The 25,277-nt window shown below is 44.2% G+C and overlaps 4 protein-coding genes across 4 annotated transcripts; 2 read left to right on the top strand and 2 right to left on the bottom strand.

The window, feature by feature from the left end:
- On the top strand, positions 4,288-10,374 carry LOC8065359 (protein MEI2-like 2). Its single transcript, XM_002437616.2, has 13 exons — positions 4,288-4,655; positions 5,453-5,514; positions 5,615-5,767; positions 6,125-6,591; positions 6,754-6,912; positions 6,992-7,108; positions 7,197-7,348; positions 7,819-7,913; positions 8,016-8,913; positions 9,006-9,090; positions 9,198-9,266; positions 9,454-9,633; positions 9,734-10,374. The coding sequence occupies exons 2-13, from the start codon at positions 5,481-5,483 to the stop codon at positions 9,860-9,862; spliced, it is 2,538 nt and encodes an 845-aa protein (XP_002437661.2). The 5' UTR covers positions 4,288-4,655; positions 5,453-5,480; the 3' UTR covers positions 9,863-10,374.
- Positions 11,188-14,027, bottom strand: LOC8065358 (uncharacterized acetyltransferase At3g50280). Its single transcript, XM_021449432.1, has one exon. It carries the CDS (start codon positions 13,080-13,082, stop codon positions 11,685-11,687), a length of 1,398 nt encoding a protein of 465 aa, XP_021305107.1. The 5' UTR covers positions 13,083-14,027; the 3' UTR covers positions 11,188-11,684.
- Positions 14,216-15,977, bottom strand: LOC8065357 (uncharacterized acetyltransferase At3g50280). Its single transcript, XM_002436272.2, has one exon. The coding sequence runs from the start codon at positions 15,892-15,894 to the stop codon at positions 14,413-14,415; it is 1,482 nt and encodes a 493-aa protein (XP_002436317.1). The 5' UTR covers positions 15,895-15,977; the 3' UTR covers positions 14,216-14,412.
- LOC110430930 lies at positions 17,899-24,531 on the top strand. The gene is made up of 10 exons (XM_021449157.1): positions 17,899-21,120; positions 21,285-21,357; positions 21,437-21,603; positions 21,697-22,082; positions 22,166-22,470; positions 22,552-22,760; positions 23,247-23,541; positions 23,636-23,722; positions 23,817-23,946; positions 24,035-24,531. The coding sequence occupies exons 1-3, from the start codon at positions 18,949-18,951 to the stop codon at positions 21,466-21,468; spliced, it is 2,277 nt and encodes a 758-aa protein (XP_021304832.1). The 5' UTR covers positions 17,899-18,948; the 3' UTR covers positions 21,469-21,603; positions 21,697-22,082; positions 22,166-22,470; positions 22,552-22,760; positions 23,247-23,541; positions 23,636-23,722; positions 23,817-23,946; positions 24,035-24,531.

Genomic DNA, 25,277 nt, shown 5'->3' with positions numbered 1-25,277 from the left:
TTTTACCTGTAAATCGCGAGATAAATCTTTTAAGCCTAGTTAGTCCATGATTAGACAATGTTTGTCAAATATTAACGAAAGTGCTACCGTGTCAAAATCCAAAAAGATTTTGAGAGTTGTACATACAGTATATGCTTGTAGTATTATGCACACAATGCAATGTGATTTATAGATTCTTGCAAAGCAAGATAGGAGATATGAGTGATCAGAGTTGGCACGGTTCGAGCAACCCAATGCAAGTTAGTGTTGTGACGTATCAGGGAGTGATTGGATTGGATAGCGAGAAAACAATTAGTGAGTTAGTCAATTGGTTAAGCAATCTACTATCATGCTAGACAGCCAGATGTAGAAATACAGGATGTAGAGAGCCAGGTGCAATAAGTCACCAGAAATTTACACTGGCTTCCTCTTTCCTGAGAATAGATCAATATGTAATCGTCCAACAATGGCTGACTAAATCAAGACAGTTATTATTATTATTATTATTATTATTATTATTATTATTATTATTATTATTATTATTATTATTATTATTATTATTATTATTATTATTATTATTATTATTATTATTATTATTATTATTATTATTATTATTATTATTATTATTATTATTATTATTATTATTATTATTACTACTACTACTACTACTACTACTACTACTACTACTACTACTACTACTACTACTACTACTACTACTACTACTACTACTACTACTACTACTACTACTACTACTACTACTACTACTACTACTACTACTACTACTACTACTACTATTATTATTATTATTATTATTATTATTATTATTATTATTATTATTATTATTATTATTATTATTATTATTATTATTATTATTATTATTATTATTATTATTATTATTGTTATTATTATTATTATTGTTATTATTGTTATTATTATTATTGTTATTATTATTATTGTTATTATTATTATTATTATTATTATTATTATTATTATTATTATTATTATTATTATTATTATTATTATTATTATTATTCTTCTTCTTCTTCTTCTTCTTCTTCTTCTTCTTCTTCTTCTTCTTCTCCTTCTTCTTCTTGTTGTTGTTGTTGTTGTTGTTGTTGTTGTTGTTGTTGTTATCATTGTTGTTGTTGTTGTTATTGTTATTATTATTATTGTTGTTGTTGTTGTTGTTGTTGTTGTGCTTGCATTGTGTAATAGGAGTAATTACAATTTGTGTATCATCATAGCAACGCCATTTAAACATAATTTCTTAGGCCCTGCAGAGCTCTAGCTCCAAGAAATTTGTAGGTTTCATAGAACCAGTTACCTATAGTTCTAGAAAATCCTGGATCCAGGGTTGCAGACAAGTTAAGTGCATTTACATGATCTAATTTTATTTATATTTTAGATTACTTAAAAAAGTAAAGCATTTTATTAGTCTACAAACTATAGATCAAACAGAGATCTTAGGAGCTAGAACTGTGCCAAACGAACCCTTAATCTCTTCTATGCTATAATTTTTATAGCAATCAAAGGATGATGATATTAGATTTCAAATGTGAATGTAAGCCTGGCAGCACCGCCGCAGACCTAATGTGGCAAGGTTTCAACATGAACCTAGGATTGTTGCCTTTAAAAAAGTAGCGCTAAGAGAAAACTAACAGATGCATAAGCACTCTTGTATTATAAACTCTTTATCTTTTAATACAATGATATGCACACCCGTGCGTATTCAAGAAAAAAAAAGAATTTAATGATATAATTTCTGTGTAACAAAAATGTATATCATGTGAAGCTAATTAATTTTTTTAAGATACAAGGTAATTTGGTTACTTATAGTGCTTCACTCGTACGAATTGATGAAACAAAGGGAATAAGAACCATAACATTAATACAGGTCAACATTTTGTAGAGACGAAAAAAGTGACAACCACCCATGATAGTTGGTCGATGATAATCTAGTAGAGAGCTTAGTGAGGCGTTGCTGCTAGGTTTGGGGGAGGTAGTTGCCTTGGGGCGGAGCTATATTTACCAAAATTTCACCATATTTGTATCAAGGTGTCACAATTTCTTGCATCCACAAGACATGCGCAACCCTTGGATTTGCTATAACTCTGCCAAAAGACATAAGTCACATAGTGGAAAAGGCACGTTGAATGAAGATGCCCTTTGGTGGGAGGAAAAAAAATGAAGCAACACATTATGTCTGAAACGACACCATGGATAAGTTTGTACACCATAGTGCAAAAAGACATGTTTAGTAGGTTGTGGGATTGTAGAATGTAAAAGAACCGAATTATGGAATTTGAGATGAAAAGTTAGTTCTTTATTTCTACAAGGGATTATGAAAGCTCAAAGTAACAATCAGTACCGGAGACAAACAAGACCTTAGTTCCCAGTGTTTGGGGTAAGATGGAGATGAGATATGTGTGTTCTAAATCAACCAACTAGCTTTTTTTGTTCGAGACGCATAATGTTTTCTTTTTCTTTGGAGCTATAGTGTTTCTTTAGAGAAGTTGTAATAAGAAGCAATAAATAGATGATACTCCTCCGGTACAAATTATAAATCGTTTCATTTCTTCTAGGTACACAGTTTTACAAACGTATGTATATATAGTATAGTATCTAGGTAAACGTATATATATATAGTATAGTATCTAGGTATATAATAAAAATTATGTATATAAAGAAATTAAAATAACTTATAATTTAAAACAGAGAGTAGCACAACTATGATAACATAAATTTGAAATGCATATGGCCCGGGAGTAGGCTTCACATCACCCACCACTCCCGAAGCGGCATTATATTCTTGGTGAGGCCTTGTTTAGTCCTGGTGAAAAGTTTTCAGCTGTACATTTTGTTTGTATTTGATAATTAGTATCTAAACATAAATTAATTAGATTTAAAAATTCGTCTCACGATTTACAGGCAAACTGTGTGATTAGTTTTTATTTCTGTCTATCTTTAATGCTCTATGCATATGCTGCAAGGTTTGATGTAACGAAATCTTAATTTTTTTTTGGATTTTAGGTGTAACTAAGGCCTTGTTTAGTTCACCCAAAAAGTTTTTAAGATTCTCCGTCACATCAAATCTTACGGCAAATACATGAAACATAAAATATAGATAAAAAATAACTAATTGTACAGTTTCTTTATAATTTGCAAAATAACTCTTTTGAGATTAGTTAGTCCATGATTGAACAATAATCACGAAATAACAAGAAAGTGCTACAGTACCAAAAAAAAACTTTTCATCTCAACTAAGTCCTTGTTTAGTTCCCAAAATTTTTTAAGATTCTTCATCACATCGAATCTTTAAACGCATGTATAAAGCATTAAAATATAGATTAAAAATAACTAATTGCACAGTTCGTCTGTAGATGAATCTTTTGAGTCTAATTAGTCTATAGTTGAACAATAATTATCAAATACAAACAAAAATGATGCAGTGTCAAAATCCAAAAAAATTTAACAACTAAACAAGGGCCTTGTTTAGTTCATCCAAAAAGCAAAAAGTTTTCAAGATTCCCCGTCACATCGAATCTTGCGGCACATGCATGAAGCATTAAATATAGACGAAATCAAAAACCAATTACACAGTTTAGCTGAAAATCACGAGACGAATCTTTTGATTCTAGTTAGTCCATAATTAGATAATATTTTTGTCACAAACGAACGAAAGTGCTACGGTACCGAAATCCGAAATTTCTTCGGAACTAAACAAGGCCCGTTTAAAAAGGCCTGAGTCGCGGACGCCAGCCGCCACTCCAATCCAGCTATAGATAGATAGGGGTAGTAGGAGGACAGATTAGATTAGATGACGTCGGCGTCACTGACAGGCGTGACCCACTTAGCTTTGGCTGCGCGCGTGGGCCCTCCACTTGTCCACCAGGTCTTTCCGTTCGACGGAGCGGGACACCGGTACCCTCACTGACACGTGAGGCTCCGTCTGACGCGGGACCCACGTGTCATGCTCATCGAGCAGCAGAGGAGGTGGAAGGCGCACGTGAGGATGATGAGAAGAGGAGAGGATGAAAACGCGGGCGCCCCCTCGTCCAGGCTCACACCAATCATCAATCATAGCTGGCTGTCGCTATCCACCACTATAGATTTCTTTTTCTCTTGCCTTTTTGGTGGTTTCACTTCACTCAGAGATAATCAGTCGATCGACTTATAATATTATTGTTTTTATTTTTAAATATCTTATTTCTTGGCCTCATCTGATCTGTCATCTCCCTCCCTTCTATACTCATCATCATATATATATATATATATAACATAGACCATCATAAATAAACTGGATTAGAAACTGGACTATAGGCAGGTGCCGTGGAGGGAGAGAAGAGGAGAGGAAGAGCCTCCCCCTTTCGTTTCCGGTGCTTGCGTTCCTTGTGTCTCGTCGGTCGTCTCGTCTTGTTTATATATAAAAATAAGAGGAACTCCCTAGTCCGAGAGTCCTCTTGTGTTACCACAAAACTAGACTGGGCAAGGAAGGAAGGAAAAGAGAGACACAATCGGCGGCCGCAAGAGCGATTGATTTCGGCCCGCCGCCGCGCCTCTCCCTCGTCCGCCGCCGCCGCCGCATCTCGCAGTCCGCCGCCGCCTCCAAGAGGGAGATATTTCGATTTCTCTCACTTCCAGTGTTAGGGTTCCGCCTCCGCCTGCTCTCTGGTCTGGTGAGTTATCTGCCCTCCCTTTTCGGTTCCAAAATCTTCTCTTTTTTTTTTCCCCCGTTCTGTTCTGGTGATCACCCAGTGACGGATGATGAACATGATGATGAGTGGGAGAGATTGCTGCCGATTCCCTATTCTCCCTCAACCCAACCAAGGAACAACGGACGCAAATCCTTCCTTCCTTGCCAGCTTCAGTGACTACTCCACCTACCTGTACCACTGTTCGTCCTCCTCGGTTCTACTCCTAATCCCCTCGCTCCCCCCCTCCGCTCGTAATCCTTCACTCCCTTGCCACTACTCCGTTCATCCTTTCACTTCCGTACGCCTGCCTGCCCGCGTCGCGTCTAGATTCATCGCACCCCACCGGACCTTGCATGGTCGACAGATTGGATTGGAGATGCGATTGCTTCCGTCTTCCTCATCGCTATTTCTGGGTCAAACTTTGTTGCGGTTGCGTCTATCCAATTCCTTTCTTTCAAGACCACCTTGCATGTTTGACTATCCCGTGCGCTAAACAAAATAATAATAATAATAGTAATAAAGCCTTTTTTTTAATATATACCCCCCTTCACCTTAGATGGATCAAACTTCGTTCTAACCAACAGATTGCAACAACCCACCTTATTGTTCACAGAGATTGCCGTGTCCACCAGTTGCAGAATCAACTCCTTGGCCCACCCCGCCCCTAAAAAAAAATAATCTGTTTTTGCCATAAACTTCACTCTTCTGCTCATGACCCCAACCCAAGTGAGTAAATGACAGATGATGATATGCTCAACCCTTTTTGTTTGCTCCTGCAGGTATCTGCCACCTGATGCGAATGCTGTAATGGATCGATCTTCAGATCATTTCAATCCACCAGGTCATATTCCGCAACTATCAGACATTCCACCTTCCTGCTTGATGTCTTCTTCCTGTGTATTTCTCAATGCAATTGCTTTAACTTTATAAGATTGTATCAGGTCTCGCGGTGCCTGCCGCCTCAAAGTCACGACAGATGGCCGCAAATAACAACCCGTGGAGGGGCCCTTTGCCACCACTGCTCAATGCTCGTGCTGGTTTTGGTGATACAAGCCTCTTCTCAAGCTCACTGCCGGTTCTTTCTCACGAAAAGTGTATGTGTTCTGCTTCCCATCTCCATATAATGTAATAATGCACTTGAACCATACTAAGTTTCTAGCCATATGCTTTACATGCTCTGCATGACAAACTTCCATTGAGTATCTTTTGTTCATGGTGAAACACGATTTTCTGGCTATGAGAAATTGACCAATGGATGCCAGGGAATAGTAGTTATGCAAATTAAATACGTGAGAGGGAGTAGATGATATAGGGCAATTAATTCCTACAAATTGTTATGTAGTCATGCCTCTGTTTTTTCTGTCAATTTATCTAAAATCCGATGCATCAGAAACCTCACAAATCTACCATTTTAATGAGTTCCTGATGATATTTCCTGCCATTTCTTTCAGTGATCTTTTCTGATTCTGCTCATGGTACCCCATCAATGGATGACACTTCGGCCAAAATGAAATTGCTTGCTGATGATCCTGATGAGAAGGACTACAAGTTTGATTTTGATCTTCGACAGATAGATGACTTGTTGCCTGATGAAGATGAGTTTTTCGCGGGGATCACAGATGAGACTGAGCCTGTTGGGCAGACAAATACCACAGAGGAATTGGAGGAGTTTGATGTCTTTGGCAATGGAGGGGGCATGGAGCTGGACATTGACCCTGTGGAGAGCATCACAGTTGGTTTTGCAAATTCAAGTATTGTTGACGGGGCTAGAGGCAATGGCATCAACCCTTTTGGTGTCCCAAGCACAGTAGGAACTGTGGCTGGGGAGCATCCATTTGGAGAGCACCCTTCCAGGACCTTGTTTGTAAGGAACATCAATAGTAATGTCGAGGACTCCGAGCTGCGATCTTTGTTTGAGGTATTAACTGCAGTGATTGTAAATATATGCATAGCATTTATAATTTTGACACCTTCATGTATTATGTTATACGTATAATATAAGCTCACAGTCGTGCCATTCTCACATTCAATGTCTCTGCTGCTGAAAGTTGAACCTCATTGTGGTCTATTGTTATTTCAGCAATATGGGGACATCCGGACCCTTTACACTGCAACAAAGCACAGGGGCTTTGTAATGATTTCTTATTTCGATATCAGAGCTGCACGGAATGCAATGCGAGCATTGCAGAACAAACCTCTGAGGAGAAGAAAGCTGGACATTCATTTTTCCATCCCAAAGGTTCGTTTGTTGTTTTGCTTTTATTTTTCAGACACCAACAAAAGCACTTCTTGGACTGATTGTTGAGTTTATTTTGCAGGAGAATCCATCTGACAAAGATTTAAACCAGGGAACTCTTGTTATTTTTAACTTGGATCCATCAGTTTCTAATGAAGAGGTTCGCCAGATTTTTGGGGCATATGGGGAAGTAAAGGAGGTTAGCATGCAAAGTATTGTTTCCCTTCATTCTGCTTTTGATCCTCCTTCCCTATTTGTGCTGACGGTGCTTTGGTTTCTATCTGCAGATAAGAGAGACACCAAACAAGAAACATCATAAGTTTATAGAGTTCTATGATGTAAGAGCAGCAGAGGCTGCACTTCGGTCACTGAATAAAAGTGAGATAGCTGGAAAGCGGATCAAGTTGGAACCAAGTCGTCCTGGTGGAACACGCAGAAAGTATGATTTTGAGTTAGTTTTTGAGACTATTTGCTTGTTTGCATGTTACACTTTCTCACCAATATTTTCTGAATAATATTTTTTGTTGGAACTGTCATTTTGCTGTGATTCTGGGTACTACATTCTCATGATGATACTCTAGAGGCTTATAAAGTTACTACTTCTGATAAGCTTGCAAGTTAGATGTATAGTGCAGTGCTGGCTGGCAGCTGGGTTCATTTTGGATAATTCACTTGCAATTTAAGATTTCTGTTTCTTTGCTGCTCTTCCTGAGTCATTTTAATGCATGTTTCATCAGTGCATGAATGATACAATTTGAGTGAATTTTCATGTCTGAAATTGGGTTTTGCACCAGCATGCTGTTCCACTTACTTTTACTACATGTGAAGTACTTCATTACTTGAATAAATTGAATTTTTCTAATGTAGTTTACTGACTTGATGCATTTTTCTTGTTTTCTTCTGATATAGCTTCATGCAGCAGCTTGGTCATGATTTGGACCAAGAGGAGCCCAGAAGCTACAGACATTCTCATGTTGGTTCACCTGTTGCTAACTCTCCTCCAGGTACTGTTGGAACTAGTTTTTGTATAATGCTGTCCCCATGTATTTTGGAGTCAATCCCCCTGTATATAAAAATTACTTTTGTTTTTCTAATCCTTGTGGCAGGGGCATGGGCCTATAGTAGTCCAACAGATAACAATATGCTGCAAGCTTTCACAAGATCTCCAACAGGAAATGGAATGAGCCCTATCGGAATGCCTTCACTGATTTCAAATGCTCCAAAGATTGCTCCTATTGGCAAGGATAGCAATTGGTCTAAATATGATCAAGTCTTCTCAAATGGTAACCAGTCCCAGGGAGCTGCATTTCAGCACTCCCACTCATACCAAGATCACAACAGTGAATACATGAGTTCTAGTCCTGGGACTTTATCAGGGCCCCAGTTTCTCTGGGGCAGTCCAAAGCCATATTCAGAACATTCAAAATCCCCTATTTGGCGTCCACCAGCAATTGGACCTGCATTGTCATCCAGCAGTCGCACTCAGGGCCAAGGATTCTTGTACAGTAGCCGTCAGGCTTCATTATTTGGTTCTTCAGATCAGCACCATCATCATGTTGGCTCTGCCCCTTCAGGTGCTCCATTCGAGAGCCATTTTGGCTTCTTACCTGAATCGCCAGAGACATCTTTTATGAAGCAAGTCAGGTTTGGGAACATGGGTAATGTTGGTACTGGCCGAAATGGGGGAGCCCTCATGCTGGGCATGGCTGGTCGTGCTTCTGTGAATCCTGGTTCTTCTCTAATTGGAAGTCTGACAGATAACAGCTCTACTAACTTCAGACCGATATTGTCACCGAGATTGGGACAGGCTTTTTACACTAATCCTCCATACCATGGGCCTGGTACATTCGGACTTGACAACTCCATTGACCGTGCCCGTAACCGCCGAGTTGACAGTAGTGTGCTGCAAGCTGATAGCAAGAGGCAGTATCAGCTTGACTTGGAGAAGATTCGCAGAAGTGATGATACTCGGACAACATTGATGATTAAGAACATCCCGAACAAGTATGCATTTCCAAATTATGTTTTCATTTGGACCTTATGCTAGCCGGTTGTCAGTTGTATTCATTTGGTTTTCTTTTCCCTGAATCTAACAGATATACATCTAAGATGCTCCTGGCTGCAATTGATGAGTTTCATAAAGGAACTTATGACTTCTTCTACCTGCCAATTGATTTCAAGGTACTAGACTCAAAACCAATTTGAGCTGTTCTTTTTAATTTTGGGGCCTGTATTTTATAGTCCACAGCTATTTAATTTACTTATGCTGTATTATTGTGCTTATGCAGAACAAATGCAATGTCGGATATGCATTCATTAACATGATATCACCTGTGCACATTATATCCTTTTACCAGGTAATTTTCTTTCTTGGCCTTTGTCCTCTGTTTGCAATAGTCACTTGTAGAGTTAAGAACTTGTTCCCTGTCCAGCTGAGTTAATCGGCATAGAAGTAGTATAATTTCTCTGAACAGCTTGTTAAGTTCAAAAAAACTTTGAACAGCTTGAAATATGTATTTACGGATGTACACCTATAACCTGCAGGCTTTTAATGGTAAGAAATGGGAGAAGTTCAACAGCGAGAAAGTAGCCTCGCTGGCTTATGCTAGAATTCAAGGACGGTCTGCACTGATATCACATTTTCAAAATTCAAGTTTGATGAATGAGGATAAGAGGTGCCGCCCCATTCTTTTTAATCCCAATGGCCAGGACTCTGTGAATCAGGTAAACAATCTGCGGTCCCCTCCTTGTTCTTTACCAAAAAAAGTTAAAGAGATAGTGTAAGTGTGTTAGTAATGCCATTGTCGTCATGAATGAAATCCAGGAAGCATTTCCAATCAATGGCATATGCATCCACATGCCTCTGGAAGATGATTGCCTTGACAATGAAGAAGACAAGAACCAGAATGAGAAGACAGGAGAGAGCTCCACCGATATCGGTGGGAGTTTGTGACATCAGTGATGAGAGCAAACAGGATCGGAATGGCCATATATATAAATCTAACTGTCTAGAGAGTATCCACCCCCAAATTGTATAAAAAGCGAGGAAGGTTGATGGTTAGCGCTGAATTTTGTGGTCTGGTGTGGCATGGCACGTCTATTGGTTTTAGTCGCAACAGATGTCGCCCCCGGAAGCGGAAGCTGAAGCGAGCGAGTGAGCTTAGAACTGGAGCTGGGAGCTTGCTTGTCGCACCCCCTTCACACTTTAGAGATAAAGATGTGGGGGGGAGGGAACCGTTGCTGCTCATAGTTGTGCTTGATTTTGGTTGGTTGCTGTAAAAAGGTGAACTGAACTGAAGAAATTTAGCCAAACTGTACAGTTTAGAACTTTTGTGCTTATTTCCCTTCTGGTATGTTAATGTGCAGTGGTGAAATTGGGATCTTGGTCATGCAAAGAATTGATGTACATGTTCTTTGCATAATTGTAATTTACAACATCGAAGAAATCTGACCAAAATTCAGAAACCTGCTTTCGTGCTCTCTTTTTGTCGAAAAGGAAAAGAGAGATGCAAGTCCGAGGTTAATTACAGTTCTTGGCCAGCAGATGCTCCAATCGAAATATGAGTATGGGCTCTCAGTCTCAACATGGTTAGTCTGGTGCGATCAGTGAATTTCCAAATAAATAAGTGCGCTAAAGCAGTTAAAAGTTTGCAATCAGAAATCATAGGAAAAACTTCAGTCTAAAGAGTTTTCAGTTTTGGTGTAACATTTTTACTCCGTAGAACCATGTCCATCAAATTGTGCTGAAAATCATTTGTGTTTGCTGGGAACATCCAAAGGAACCAAACCAGGTTGGACTTTGAGATGCACCAATTGCGCCTTTGGTGACCAACTCATTTCGTCCAATTAATATGTCCCCAACTACTAGTAGTCTACTAATATAAAAGGACAAATTTAAGGTTTAGAGTTCACTGCTTGCGCTATTGTTGCATGTATAGTATGTTAAATAGAGATGGATATTGATCTTTCAGTGGTGTCGACTGTGGACCCTACCACTGCTCTTTCCGTAGAGAATTTGGGAGCCACTATTTGGAATAAAAGTTCCTAGCCCCAGGCATTGATCTTGACATTCATAACTTTGTGGAAATATCTCAGTTTTCATTGAGAATCTGTACTATTTGTCATTCCTTTAAACTTAAATTAAAAACAGTACTTCTGAAGAGTTTTTGCCAAACACATCTTCATTTATAAGCTTAAAGGGTTACTTGCTAAGTAAAAACAATTATTCTGAGTGTGCAAATCTTTTACCAGCGATCCTCTCTGCTAAACAGACTATACTTTTTTTTTTTTGGTTTACATTGGTCACTGCTAAAATAGAGTAAAAACTTCTACTGGAAGTCTGAAGGCCTTTCAGAATTGATGAGGCAATGGACAGACGTTCCATGTCTCCTTTGATTTCAAGCAGGTTATCCTATACCTGTCAATGAGGCACTCAGCAGAAGATCACCTGCCACTGTCAACACACATCTGGTAGGTTGCATTCAATTTCAAACACCAGGGGCAGCATCATCTTCAGAAATCAGAAGCACAATCAAAAGCTTGCCGCGCGATGCAATCTTTCTGCAGTGCGCATCAACATCCATCCATTTCGTTCATTTCCCTCAACAAACATTTTCGCTGGAAAGAGTACCCCGGCCTGCCCTCTCTCTCTCTCTCATATTTATTTCGATTCGTTTATCAGAGGATTAATCCTTAACCAAACGCATCAACATCCTTTTGCTGTCTGTCTGTCTGTCTGTCTGTCTGTCTGTCTGACATTGATCGGCCATGGGCAGTCAAGGTTTGTCCGGCGAAACGGCCGCCCAGAACTCGTCGTCCTGCTCCAGCAGCGCCATGTGCTCCGGCGTCAGCACCACCTCCGCGTCGATGCTGCCGCCGCCCTCCCGCCCCGGGTACAGCGACGCCTTCCCGTCGAACTTGTTGGCCCTGCCGCTGCGCGGTGCCAGCGGCGGCCCCCAGCCGAAGTCGCAGCCGTACATTTCGAACCGCGGCGAGCTGCCCATCATGACGCCGTTGGGGTCGAAGTACCTGAGCGTGTACACGACGGGCTTGGCCATCCACGCCGCCACGCGCGCCCGGATGTCGGCGTCCGTGTGCGCCGCCACCGCGCGCCCCACGGCCGCCGTCGCCCACCCGTGGCCGCGCGCCAGCAGATCCCCCGCGCTCACCGCCTCCGTGGAGATGGCGTAGATGGTGTTGCCGAAGTACTCGGCCGGCAGCTGCGGGCGGAGGCGCGTGCGGTTGTTGATGGCGGCTCGGCAAAAGGTTGTTTGGTGGGGCGGCAGGCGCCGCGCGCGGGTGAAGCAGCGCCACACCAGCGAGGACAGAGCCTGGAATTTGGTCACGGCGGCCGCGCCAGCCACGTCGCCGGCCGCCAGGAGCTCCTGCCGCGCCCGGTCCTTGAGCGCCTCCAGGGACTCCGCCGAGAAGTGCAGCATCCGCTCGCGCAGCGGCGGCGGGGAAAGCCTCTCGATGAACCCCGTGAGGTCGGGATAGGGAAGCACGACCGGTGGCGGTGGGGGCGGCCGCGGCGTCAGCCCGTCGGCCTCGGGCGACCAGCGCTCCAACAAGGGCGGAGGAGGGGAGACAGAGAGGCTGCGGCCGCGCGCAATGCCCGCCCAGGCGTTGAGGAAGTGCCAGAAGGCAGTGCCATCGGAGAGCACGTGGTTGTAGACGAAGGCGAGGAAGACACCGTCGGTGAGGTCGGTGACCTGGACGACGAAGAGAGGTAGGTGGTGGCCGTCGTGGTTGACGGCGCCGTCGAGGGGGAAGAAAGAACGCACGAGGCGCGGGACGTCGGCGTCGGCAGGGATGACGTCGGCGATGGAGACGCCGTCGGCGACGGCGTGGATGACGTCGACGCCCTGGCCGTCGCAGTCGATGGAGACGGAGCAGCCAACGACGTTGCCGTCGGCGTCGCGGTGCTGGTCCGTGGCGAAGCGGCCGGCGACGGGGTAATAGGAGACGAGTGCCTGGGCGAGCGCGGCCTCGAGGTGGTCGAGCAGACGGAATGGCGGTCTGGAGTAGAGGAGGCCCTTCTGGATGTAGTCGGCGGAGAGCATGGAGACGTCCCAGGTGGTGAGCGGGATTCGGTGGCGCGGGCGGGGCGGCGGCGTGACGGTGCGCCTGGACAGCACGCGCAGCGGCGACGGGGATGGCATGGTCATGGTCATGGCGGCTGGAGCTGCTGTCAACTGTGGTTGATATGGATCCGCATCCGATGATCTCTTGCGGGAGCGGGAGCGGGAGTAGGTGATCAGGTGGGCCCCGCTGTCTGCGGGAGGCGGCAGCGGCAGGCAATCCAGGTGAGTGATAATTGTTAAGAATTTATACCATAATCTACCTGTGGCAACAAAAGAATCGGTTATATATTTTTCATATGCTCTCCTCTTATTTAGATATAGGAATCACTACGCTCGTCCTTTTTTTTTGCTATATATGTATTCTTAATACAAATAGGTTCAATATAATAATTTCTTTTAGAATAAGTCTTAGGCATAATTTGACCTGTGAAAGATCTCCGTTGTTAGAATGTTCCCAAAATTCTAAAATAAAAGAAAAAAAAACTCTCCATTGTCCCAATATATACCCCCTTTCGTGGAAAGGAAATCATAAAGGAATCGGTTAGGGCAAGAGATGGGGGAGATGTGAAGTGGGCCGACTGTGCAAGTTAGACCAACTCCGTATGGTAAGAATTAGCTAAAAACTTGGGGCCTAACAGACAGGCAAGGGGTTTTTGTAAACTTCGACCCAAAGTTTATAGTGTCATCAACTCGTTACTCACACAGTCACAAAAAGCATAATACGAATGAAAAGGTCGTTTGGACCCTTTAATTTTCACGATCGTCTGATCTCCCTCGTCATCTATAAAATAGGTTTTTGGAACATTCCCCCTTAACTTTCTTTTTTTTGCGTTCTAAGCAAATTTTACTGATGTAGCACCATATTAGCCAAGAGAGAGATAAATTAGATTGGTTGATAGTTTAAGGGTAAATTAGACTATATTTCTTTTTGAAATCAAACTCTTAGAATCGTCTGATTTCCCTCCTTTTTGTTTCTTTTGCTCATGCTCTCCACACAAGAAAACGATACATGGCTGGGAAACAAACTTACTCCCTGAGTCTATGAAAGAATCAATTTCTAGAGTTGTCTTGAGTCAAACTTTTTAAACTTTGACTAAATTTCTAAAAAAAATGTTAAGATTTATATCAAATTAATATCATTAGATTCATCATACGAATATATTTTTATATAATGTGTATTTTATTGTTAATTTTTTCTATAAAATTAAGTAAATTTATAAAAGTTTGACAGACATAGATTCTTAGAAATTGATTCTTTGGAGAGAGTATTTATTTCAATAGTTTTTCTTTATTATGAGGACATGAGAATATAGTCCTTAATGAGCAAACACGTTAACTAACGAGGAAAGAAAATTCAATTCAAATCCTTTTGCTCTGTCTTGACTTTTGCATGATGGGGATGGGGGTGGGCGGCTGGCGTTCAATTCTTCCCCGGCGGCGGACAAGGCTGCTTGTCCGGCGAAACGGCCGCCCAGAACTCGTCGTCCTGTTCCAGCAGCGCCATGTGCTCCGGCGTGAGCACCAGCTCCGCGGCGATGCTTCCGCCGCCATCCTGCCCCGGGTACAGCGATGCCTTGCCGTCGGACTTGTTGGCCTTGCCGCTGCGCGCCGCCAGCGGCGCGCCCCAGCCGAAATCGCATCCGTACATGTCGAAGCGCGGCGAGCTGCCCATCATGACGCCGTTGGGATCGAAGTACCTGAGGTTGTAGAGCACGGGGTTGGCCATCCACGCGTGGACGCGCGCCCGGATGTCGGCGTCCGTGTGCGCGGCCACCGCGCGGCCCACGGCCGCCGTCGCCCAGCCGTGGCCGCGCTGGAGCAGATCCGCGGCGGTGACGGCCTCCGTGGCGATGGCGTAGATGGTGTTGCCGAAGTACTCGGGCGGAAGCTGCGGGCGGAGGCGCGTGCGGTTGTTGATGGCGGCGCGGCAAAAGGTTGTTTGGTGGGGCGGCAGGCGGCGCGCGCGGGTGACGCAGCGCCACACCAGAGAGGACAGAGCCTGGAACTTGGTGACGGCGGCCGCGCCGGCCGCGTCCCCGGCGGCCAGGAGCTCCTGCCGCGCCCGCTCCTTGAGCGCCTCCAGGTTGTGGGCCGAGAACTGCAGCATGCGCTCGCGCAGCGGCGGCGGGGACAGCCTCTGGATGAGGCCCGTGAGGTCTGGATACGGGAGGACGACCGGCGGCGGCGTCGTGAGGCCGTCGCCGTCGCCGTCGGGGGACCAGCGCTCCAGCAAGGGCGGCGGAGGTGGAGCGTGCTCCGAGTCCGAGTCCGAGGGGGAGACAGACTGAGACTGAGACTGAGACTGAGAGAGGCTGGCGTCGCGCGCGATGGCCGCCCATACGTTGATGAATTTCCATAAGGCGGTGCCGTCGGAGAGCGCGTGGTTGTAGGCGAAGCCGAGGAAGACGCCGTCGGTGAGGTCGGTGACCTGGACGACGAAGAGCGGGAGGTGGTGGCCGTCGTGGTTGACCGCGCCGTCGAGGGGGAAAAGGGACTGGACGAGGAGCGGAACGTCGGCGTCAGGCGGGATGACGTCGGCGATGGAGACGCCGTCGGCGACGGCGTGGAAGACGTCGACGCCCTGGCCGTGGCAGTCGATGGAGACGGAGCAGCCTCGGACGTTGCCGTCGGCGTCGTGGTGCTGGTCCGTGGTGAAGCGTCCGGCGACGGGGTAGTAGGAGTGGAGCGCGTGGGCGAGCGCGGCCTCGAGGTGGTGGAGGAGGTGGGGCGTGGGGAAGGGCGGTGTGGCGTAGAGGAGGCCCTTCTGGATGTAGTCGGCGGAGAGGAAGGAGACGTCCCAGGTGGTGAGCGGGATGCGTTGGCGCGGGGAGCCCGGCGGCGGCTTGACGGTGCGCCTGGATAGCACCCGCACCCGCGGCGAAGGCGAAGGCGGCATCGCCATGGCGGAGCTTGTTTGTTGGGCTTGGGCAGCCGCAGCGCAGGCGCAGCCTTTTATTATTGGCCCCGCACCAAGTGCCAAGGTGCCTGCCTTTTATTTATAAAACACTCATGCGGGGCCGGGGGCGGGTACTAGAGTCCTAGCGCTAGCGGTGGTTGGTTGCTATGGTGAGGCCTTGTTTAGTTTCCAAAAAATTTTGCAAAATTTTTCAGATTTTCCATCACATCGAATATTTAGACACATGCATGAAGTATTAAATATAGACAAAAATAAAAACTAATTGCACAGTTTGGTCGAAATTGACGAGACGAATCTTTTGAGCCTAGTTAGTCAATGATTGGACAATATTTATCAAATACAAACGAAAAAGCTACAGTGTCGATTTTACAAAATATTTTAGAACTAAACAAGGCCTAAGCGCTACTGCTAGCTGGCTTGCTCTGCTCTGCCTCTGTCTGGGGTGGCCCTCGCCCTCGCCCTCCATTTTTCGTCCAAATGGAAAAAGCACATGGACAAATCTGCCCGCCAAATCCAAACTTTTATTTTATTACTAGGTTTTAATAAATCAAATAAATAAATCCTCTGCAAGGGCAAGTAGTAGGTGCAACGCGAGCAGTGACTGTTGTGAAGCTTCTTCCCTGTTGCCTTCCCCACGTCAGTCGGTCGGTCGTCCCAGAGCCAAAAGTCAAAAGTCAAAGGCGCTAGCTAGCAATTACCATTTCACCTACCTCAAAAGCGCCTTGGGAAGATTTTCCGTCACATCGAATCTTTCGGCACACGCATGAAGCATTAAATATAGACGAAAACAAAAACTAATTACACAGTTTGTCTGTAAATCACGAGACAAATCTTTTGATCCTAGTTAGTTTATGATTGAACAATATTTGTCAAATAAAAACAAAAGTGCTACAGTAGCGAAATCCGAAATTTTTTCGGAAGTAAACAAGGCCTTTGTTTAGTTCACCCCAAAATTGCAAACATTGATTTGGGCCTTGTTTAGATGCGAAAAGATTTTAGATTTCGCTACGGTAGTATTTTTGTTTGTTTGTGGCAAATATTGTCCAATTATAGACTAACTAGAATCAAAAGATTCGTCTCGTGATTTATAAGTAAACTGTGCAATTAGTTTTTATTTTTATCTATATTTAATGCTTTATGCATGTATCGAAAGATTTGATGTGATGGAGAATCTTGAAAACTTTTTGATTTTTAGGGTGAACTAAACAAGGCCTCGGAGATGGGGTTGGTACACCGAAATTAAACCAAAAAAAACAATATTGTTGGCTTTGGCTCCTTGTTTTTTACAATTTGGCCCTTTTTTTGAAAAAAGTTCACAATTGGACCCCTGGAAAACTCAAATGCAGAAATGGACCCAGGGGGTCGGCGCCATGCATCATGGCGCCGAGGTATCACGTCTCGACGCCATGGATCACGGCGCCGAGGTCCTGGATGCGGCAAACATAGATTCTGACGTGGCATTGGAAAAAAAAGCTCGGCGCCACAGATCACGGCGCCGAGCTCGGCGCCGTAGATCCTGGCGTCGACCCCTTGAATACCACCAGGCCGCGGCTCGCGTTCCTCTGTTCGCGAGGCAGTCTTCCTCGCCGCCGCCGCGCTCCCTGCTCGCCGCCGCCGCCGCCGCCTGCTCGCCGCGCTCCCCTTCCATCCCCCGCTCGCCGCGTGCCCCGCCCGTCCCCCTACTCGGCGCGCGTGGCCCGGCCCGGCCCCCGGTGCTGCTCCCTCCGGCCGCGCCGCGCAGGGCGCCCTCGGGTCCGCGCCTTGGCCCCGGCCTTCCCACCCGCCGCCGGCTTCGTCGTCGAGGGAGCAGGGAGCCGCCTTCGCCGGCGTTTGGCGGTCACGGGGCAGGGAGCAGGGGGCTTCCCCTCTTCCGGCGGTCACGAGCCTGAGGCCCCTCTGCCCTGCGTCCGTCTGCTGCAGCGGCGGGATGTAAGTTTTTTTTTGAAATTAGTTATTCTAGTTTACATAATAATTGAGTTACTAATTTATTTAGAATACTTAGTAAACTGAAATAGCAAGTTTAGGTAGTTTTGTTAGAAGCCTAAATTTTGTTAGTTAGCAATTAGTAATTTATTTAGTTAGCTAGTTTAGGATTTTATTTAGTTAGAAGCCAAAATATCGAACCTAATTTAGCAGAATTCACATTGGTTTCTCTGTTTCCTAATTTATCGTAGTTTAACTATTTAATCTAATTTAGGTAATGTAGTTATTAATTGTTTTAATTTCTTTACTAAATTGAGATATATAAGTCTATTAGTTGTATATTAGCAAATATATCTATATATTAGCAATCCCAAATCCAAGTACATGAAGAATAATATACCCTAGTTAGTTAGTAAATTTAGTTATATAGTAGTACTCGTGTTAGTTAGTTACATACATTGTTAGGTGTTTTATATGTATTAGTTATATGCCTAGTAACATGGTTATTTTGTATATCAATTAGATAGACAATTTAGTAACTCTATATCATGGAGGAAGTGTGGAGAAAGATCAGTTTGGCAATGTTGATTTTGTTGGAATGCAAACGGTCCCTTTGATGTTTGATGAGCGGCCCTTGTTTTCTGAATTGATGGGTAGTGCTCGTGATGAGCTTAAATGTAATTCGAATGAAGAAGAAATCTTAGTTGAGGGGGTCATTCACCATGGCGGGTCAGGGACAATTTTTAGGCGGTTGGTCCCAATTGTATCCGAGGTTCAATGGGACAAATATGTCAAAACTGTCATGAAGAGTGAGTTTAAATGTTTGGATTTGGTTGTGCGCAACTTGTCCAAGGAGCCAGGCCCTCTAGTGGATTCTCCTCTTAATTGGCAACCACCCATTGGCCCTCTAGTGGACAATCCGGCACCCTCAGCTTCTCTGATACCCATTCAGAACGTGGGTGTGGAAGATGTGGTTGTCGTTCCTGATGCTCAATCCGGTCCCAATGAGGTTGGCTGCGTACATACCCCTATGACCCAGACAATTCCATGTAAGTGGCGTAGTTGCATTATTCATTTTGTTAGCATTCCTTCGTTCGATTTAGTTGTCTCAATTGTATGCATATTTGTGGTTTTGTTGTAGGTGACAATCCAAGTAATGATTGTTGTCATCCTGTGCCTCCAACATTTAATGTTGACGCAGCTTTTATAGCATCTAATAGTTTGGATGTTAATATTGAGGATGATGAGGAGCCCTATGGCACAGCTAGAGCTGTTGATTCCGATGATGACCGGCCAGTTGCACCTTTAAGTGAACAAGAAATGGAGCTTATCAGACGTTTTTGTCCTGATCGTGATCCACTAGTTCACGAGTTTAGTGACCTCAGTCATTCTCAAAATGCTTATGCAGAGGGAAGAGATGATGAGCTGCTGGAGGCTCCTGAGCCTGGTGAGAGTGTGCAAATTCAGAAGGGCATGATCTTTAATGATTTGCCCAGCTTAAGAAGGTGGTTGCAACAATATTCTGTAATACGTAAAAGACCCTTCAAGGTGATGCACTCCCATGTTGAGCGCCGCTACACGGTTGTGTGTGAGATGTCAGATTGCAACTGGAGGGTCTGTGCTCGTAAACAGAAGGCCACCGGGAAGTTTAAGATCACAAAAATTGTAGGTCCACACACTTGTGCCCAGACTGACCTTCAACAGAAGCATCGACAGTTGACCTCTACACTTATTGCTAGTACGTTATGCACAACTTTAAAGGGTCAGCCCAACTTGAAGGTCAGAACAATTATGGACATGGCTCAGAAGATATTTAAATATGACATAAAGTATGGCAAAGCATGGAGGGCAAAGCAAAGGGCCTGGAAGATGATATATGGGGACTGGGAGGAGGGGTACGAGCAGCTGCCAGCAATGTTCAATGCAATGAAAGCAGCTAATCCAGGCATGCATTACGAGTACATTCCGAAGCCTAATGAATGGAGGAATGGGAGGCAGATATTCTTTCGTGCATTCTGGTGTTTTCCACAGTGTGTCCAGGCCTTTAGGCACTGCCGTCCAGTGTTATCAATTGATGGTACTTTTCTGCTTGGCAAGTACATGGGCACTCTTTTGGTAGCCATTTCCTGTGACGCTGACAACGCATTGGTTCCTTTGGCTTTTGCTTTGGTGGAGAGAGAGAACAAAGACAGCTGGGGTTGGTTTATGCGCCTTGTTCGGATACATGTCATTGGCCCACATAGGGAGGTTGGTGTCATATCTGATAGGCACCAGGGCATACTCAGTGCCGTACAGGAGCAGATTCCTGGTTATGCACCTTTGCACCATCGTTGGTGTACTAGACACCTTGCAGAGAATTTACTTCGGAAAGATGGTACGAAGGACAACTTTCCTCTATTCGAGGAGGTTGCTCGAATGCTTGAGGTGCCGTTTTTTGAGGAGAAGTTGGAGCAGTTAAAAACCGCAACAAATGCAGAAGGTAGGCAGTGGCTGCTAGGTTTGATGAGGGAACCTGAGAAATGGACAAGAGCCCATGATAATGGTGGATGGAGGTACGAGTTTCAGACTAGCAACATGGCAGAGTCATTTAATAGTGTGCTCAAGGGTATACGTGCCATGCCAGTCAATGCCATTGTATCTTTTACCTTTTATAGACTAGTGGCCTGGTTCAACGATAGACATGCTCAAGCATTGCAATTACAGAGTAATAATATGAAATGGGCACCTAGAGCTAAGAAGCACCTTGACAAGGCAAAGGAAAGGGCTAGAACACATGACATAGAGTGTTTTGACCATGCCACTGGCAAGTACCAGGTCACTGAAAGGGGTGGTACAACGTCAGATGGTGAGATCCGACCATCAAGGAGTTATATTGTTGTCCTGACTGATTTTTCATGTGGATGTGGGAGACCAAGACAGTACCACTCTCCTTGTTCTCACTATATTGCAGCAGCTAGGCATCGCAACTTTGACTACGAGACCAAGATACCATGGGAGTTGAGTGTTGATAGCCTTGTGCTAACTTGGTCGCCCCGTTTTGAGCCTTTCCTAGATGAGGGGCAGTGGCCAGAATACATTGGCCCAAGGTACATTGCAGATCCAGGTGCTCGCTGGAACAAACGTGGAACTAGAAAGCGTACGAGGCATAAGATGGTCATGGACCAGATTTCAGGTAGAACGAGGCGAGGGAGAGCAACCCCGTTTGTTACTGACCCCGAGCAAAATCAATGTGGCAAATGTGGTAGACTTGGACACAACTCGCGTACTTGCCATTGGCCGCTAAGTCAGGTGCACTTAATATTCTATGTACTTTAGTTCTTAAATACTTTCATATGCAACTTACTTTTTGGCAGACATACATGTTCTAGTGCTCCTTTGTTTAATATAATGACATTGTAATGTATTATTTTTTTCTGCTTAATTACTAAGTAATGGATCAAATTTGTTTATAGGATGGAGCAGTTCCACCTCCTGGATCCATACTACGAGGTGAAGCACCGAGGACGACTCACTGCCGAGGGGGCGGTACTTACTTTGATCTTTGCTTTTAATTATTATTAATTTGTGTACTTATGCATTAAATAACTTGATTGTATGGTTGCAGGAACTACCCCCGCTTCGACCTCGAACGCATGACAAGTTCGAGGAGATGCGGTATGACGACAGGTACACACCTCTGCTGCAGAGGGCTGGCCTGGATGTGATATCGTATCAGGTTCGTCGTGGGTTGCCTCCAATTAACCCCGCGGCGATCACAGCTTTGGTTGACAGGTGCACCATTTATCTATAGTAATCGTATGTTTTTTTGAACAAACTTTATCTATCTTTCTGAAAACCCTAACAACAATGTTCTTTAAATTGTAGGTGGAGGCCAGAAACTCATAGTTTCCACCTACCTTGTGGAGAGATGACTGTTACACTCCAGGACACTCAGAAGATCCTGGGTTTGAGTGTTAGAGGTCGTCCAGTTATCGGACACTGCAGGCCCGATGGTTGGAGGGCCAGAGTTGAGGCCTTCCTTGGAAGACCACTTCCTCCGGAGGCACCGACGCTGCGCACCACTGGGGTACCAATTGCTTGGCTTAGGCAGAGCTTTGGTAATTGTCCGGCACATGCGGACCAGGAGACAGTTGCCTACTACTGTAGAGCTTGGATCTTGCACCTATTTGGGTGTGTTCTTTTCCCTGACGCGACAGGCGACACTGCATCGTGGATGTACCTCCCGTGCCTCACTGACTGGGACACCACAGGTACTTTTCCCTTACACAGTTATTATTAATTTGGTTTCTTATGTTTACGTATGCATTGATTAAATTGATTGCAACGGTTTCAGGTACTTACAGCTGGGCTTCGGGAGTGCTGGCTTACCTATACCGTAGCCTTTGTGAGGCGTGTCGTCGGACCGCAAGTAGTTCTTCCGTTGGTGGTTGTGTTTACCTACTGCAGCTTTGTATGTGGGCTCGTCTTCCAGTTGGACGGCCCATAGTTGACGCTCCTCGGGAATGGTTTGCAGTGGGCAACCCTCGTCACCGTCCGACGTTTGCCCATCTTTGGGACCAGGCGAAAGTCGCCTTCAGCAGGACTTCACGTGCGTACGTACAGTATGCCAATGAGCTCGACACGCTTAGGCCCTCCATGGTGAGTAAAATGCAGTAGTTCTTGTTTATTGTATGCTCGATAGTTTGTCTAACTTGCCATATACATGTCTTATGTTTGTAGGTTAATTGGGAGCCGTACACGGCGAATGATGCGCTGCATCTTGGAGTAAGCAGCATGTGTAGCGAGGATGAAGACTTGTACTTGATGATCTGCCCTCTGATTTGCTTCTATGCTGTTGAGTGGCACCTTCCAAATCGAGTAGCCCGCCAATTTGGCTTGTGCCAGCAATGACCTGTCCCTCCATTTGATACTTCCGTGGAGCTGCACAAGTAAGTTATTTTGGTAATTTATTCCATGCATTTGATAGATATGTTGACTGCAATTTATTCAAAGTTCAATATTTATTCAAAGTTCAATACCTTAAATGTTGCTGAAAATTACATGATTGCTGAAATTTATTTGCTACTTGGTCCAATATAAATCCTTGCTGAAATTTATTACCCCCTATATGCATGTTGGTACTTTTTACATGCTTGCTGAAATTTATATAAATGTTGCTGAAATTTACATGCTTAGTGCCTATCCATGCTTGCTGAAATTTATAAATGTGCTATTGCAAATCCATGCTTGCTGAAATTTATATCCTTAGTCATTTCCATCGTATTTGAAGTGTGCTACTACAACCTACTTGCTGAAATTTATTTCATACCTACTATATTCATGTTGCTAGTTCAATATTTTAACCCCGTACTGAGTTTTAGAATCAATGTTGTTAAATCTGTGTTATTATTTTCATCTTTAATATTTAATTTTAGGATTGATCGTCAGAAGCAAAAGAAGACAGTTGAGTTTGAAACGTTGCATCTTCAGTACATAGAGGTGTGGGACCAGTTTCATGACAACCTCTACGAAAATGAGCAACCACATACCAACTACAATTTTCGTGCATACCTTACTTGGTACCTAGGTGTTACACGAACAAGGTTGAAAATTCAGTGGACCCAAGCAGATTATGCGTACCTTGAATCATCTGAGGATGAGGACACTTCCTATGACCTAGCAGCACGACAAGGGACACTTATCGAGGCAGCACCTGTCTTGGACCGAGTGGTACATGTCCTTTCCACTATACAATTGTACGATTGTTGTCCTTTCCACTTTATAAATTGCACCTATATAAACTAATACATGTCTTATCTTATAGGGCAACGCAATAAAGCAATCTGTACTTGACATCGAACGGTTTCCAAGAACAGGTGTGGACGAGCACACACTAAACAACTTTCTTGGAGTAAGTACTTGACATCGAATTTATCTAAGAACAAGTATTACGACCCTCATTTATCATATATCTAACAATATGAATTTTAATCTTTGCATAATAGAGACTAGCACGTAGGCTTAGGCGTGCTGCAGCTCGGTGCGGTTGCGGTACTAGTGCTGCGATGAATGTGCATGTGCCACAGGAACGACAATGCAACACACCTGTTGTGCATGGTACATCTTCTTTGGGAGGTATAATTTTATTAAATTTGTTGTTTATTTGAACTGAGCAATTTTCACACATAATTAAGTGCACACATAATTTGAACAATGTTTATAGGATCTGGAGGACAGAGCTCGTCTCGGCCAACTATGGATACTTTTCAAAGCGATGATGATGAGGACGAAGAGGGGGTGGCCGAGGAGCGTGACTATGACGAGCTTGGGTTATCTCAGCTTCCTGATGCTCCTTCTACTCAGCCTACGCAGGTTGCAAGAAGGCGACGTCGTTCGCCTTGTAGGTACACTCCAGGCACCGATGCTCTTGGCCACAAGGGTAAGGGTAAGACTAGGAGGCAGTGAGGATGACTTCTGTGCTAACACCATGGTAGCAGCTTAGAATTGATGGCATAACTTCTGTTATTTTGCATGTATCGACACTGTGAACTTTGTGGACTATTTGTACTATATGGGACTGTATGGTCTCTGTGGACTATCTGAACTATCATTCCTGATGGCGTATGTGCTTGTGTTGTGATATTTGGATGAATCAATGTTTGTATTGTACTGTGATGTCTATTTATAACTGTGGATGTACCAAAAATAGGGGAAACTCTTGCAAATTTTTTCCATAAATTATTCAATGTAGTGCATATATTCTGTGGTCCATTCCTATTGGTTTTCGCAGTGTAGGCTTTTCAGAAACAGTGAACCAATATGGCTTTTCATTGAATCATCACATCCGAAACAGTGAACGAATCTAGCCTTTTCAGATGACAATCCAAATAGACTTTTCAGTTTTCAACTAGGCTTTTCAGTAATCGAATCTAGGCTTTTCAGGTGCATTTATTATATACTACAACGGCTACCAACTATTGGGTTCCTATATATATACGCAGTGGTGAGAGCGTTGCTACTCACTTGAGATTGTTCAGTTCAAGTAAAAATGTCTGGAGGGTCGTCTAGAGGGAAGGGAAAGGGAAAGGCGGCGATGAAGGGTAACCCCTTTCTTTGGGAGGGTCCTCTTGGTCCTAAAGACTTTGAGGAAGCAATTTATGATAAGTTCCCCCTTGAGAGCAAACATGATTTTACTAAAGAGGCACCACTGAGGGCATATGATGACCGAAAAGAAGAGTGGCCAAAATGTATGCATGGTGAGGATTGTTTGGTGCAGATGTACACAGAGGGGATAGATGGAGGGCGTCGTTTCTTCAAATGTCCACGAGCATGGGTAAGTCATATTACTAATTCAACCTTCAATAAGATACTCTCTTGTGCTAAAGCTACATACTTATTGCAGTCATCCTTGTCAAAAGAGAACTGTGGCTTCACCAGATGGGTCGATCCTAGACCTATTCATCCCC

Source organism: Sorghum bicolor, chromosome 10 (assembly GCF_000003195.3).
Source record: "Sorghum bicolor cultivar BTx623 chromosome 10, Sorghum_bicolor_NCBIv3, whole genome shotgun sequence".
In the NCBI taxonomy this organism is placed as follows: domain Eukaryota; kingdom Viridiplantae; phylum Streptophyta; class Magnoliopsida; order Poales; family Poaceae; genus Sorghum; species Sorghum bicolor.
The sequence above is the reverse complement of the archived record's forward strand: the minus strand, read 5'-3'. Positions and strand labels throughout refer to the sequence as shown.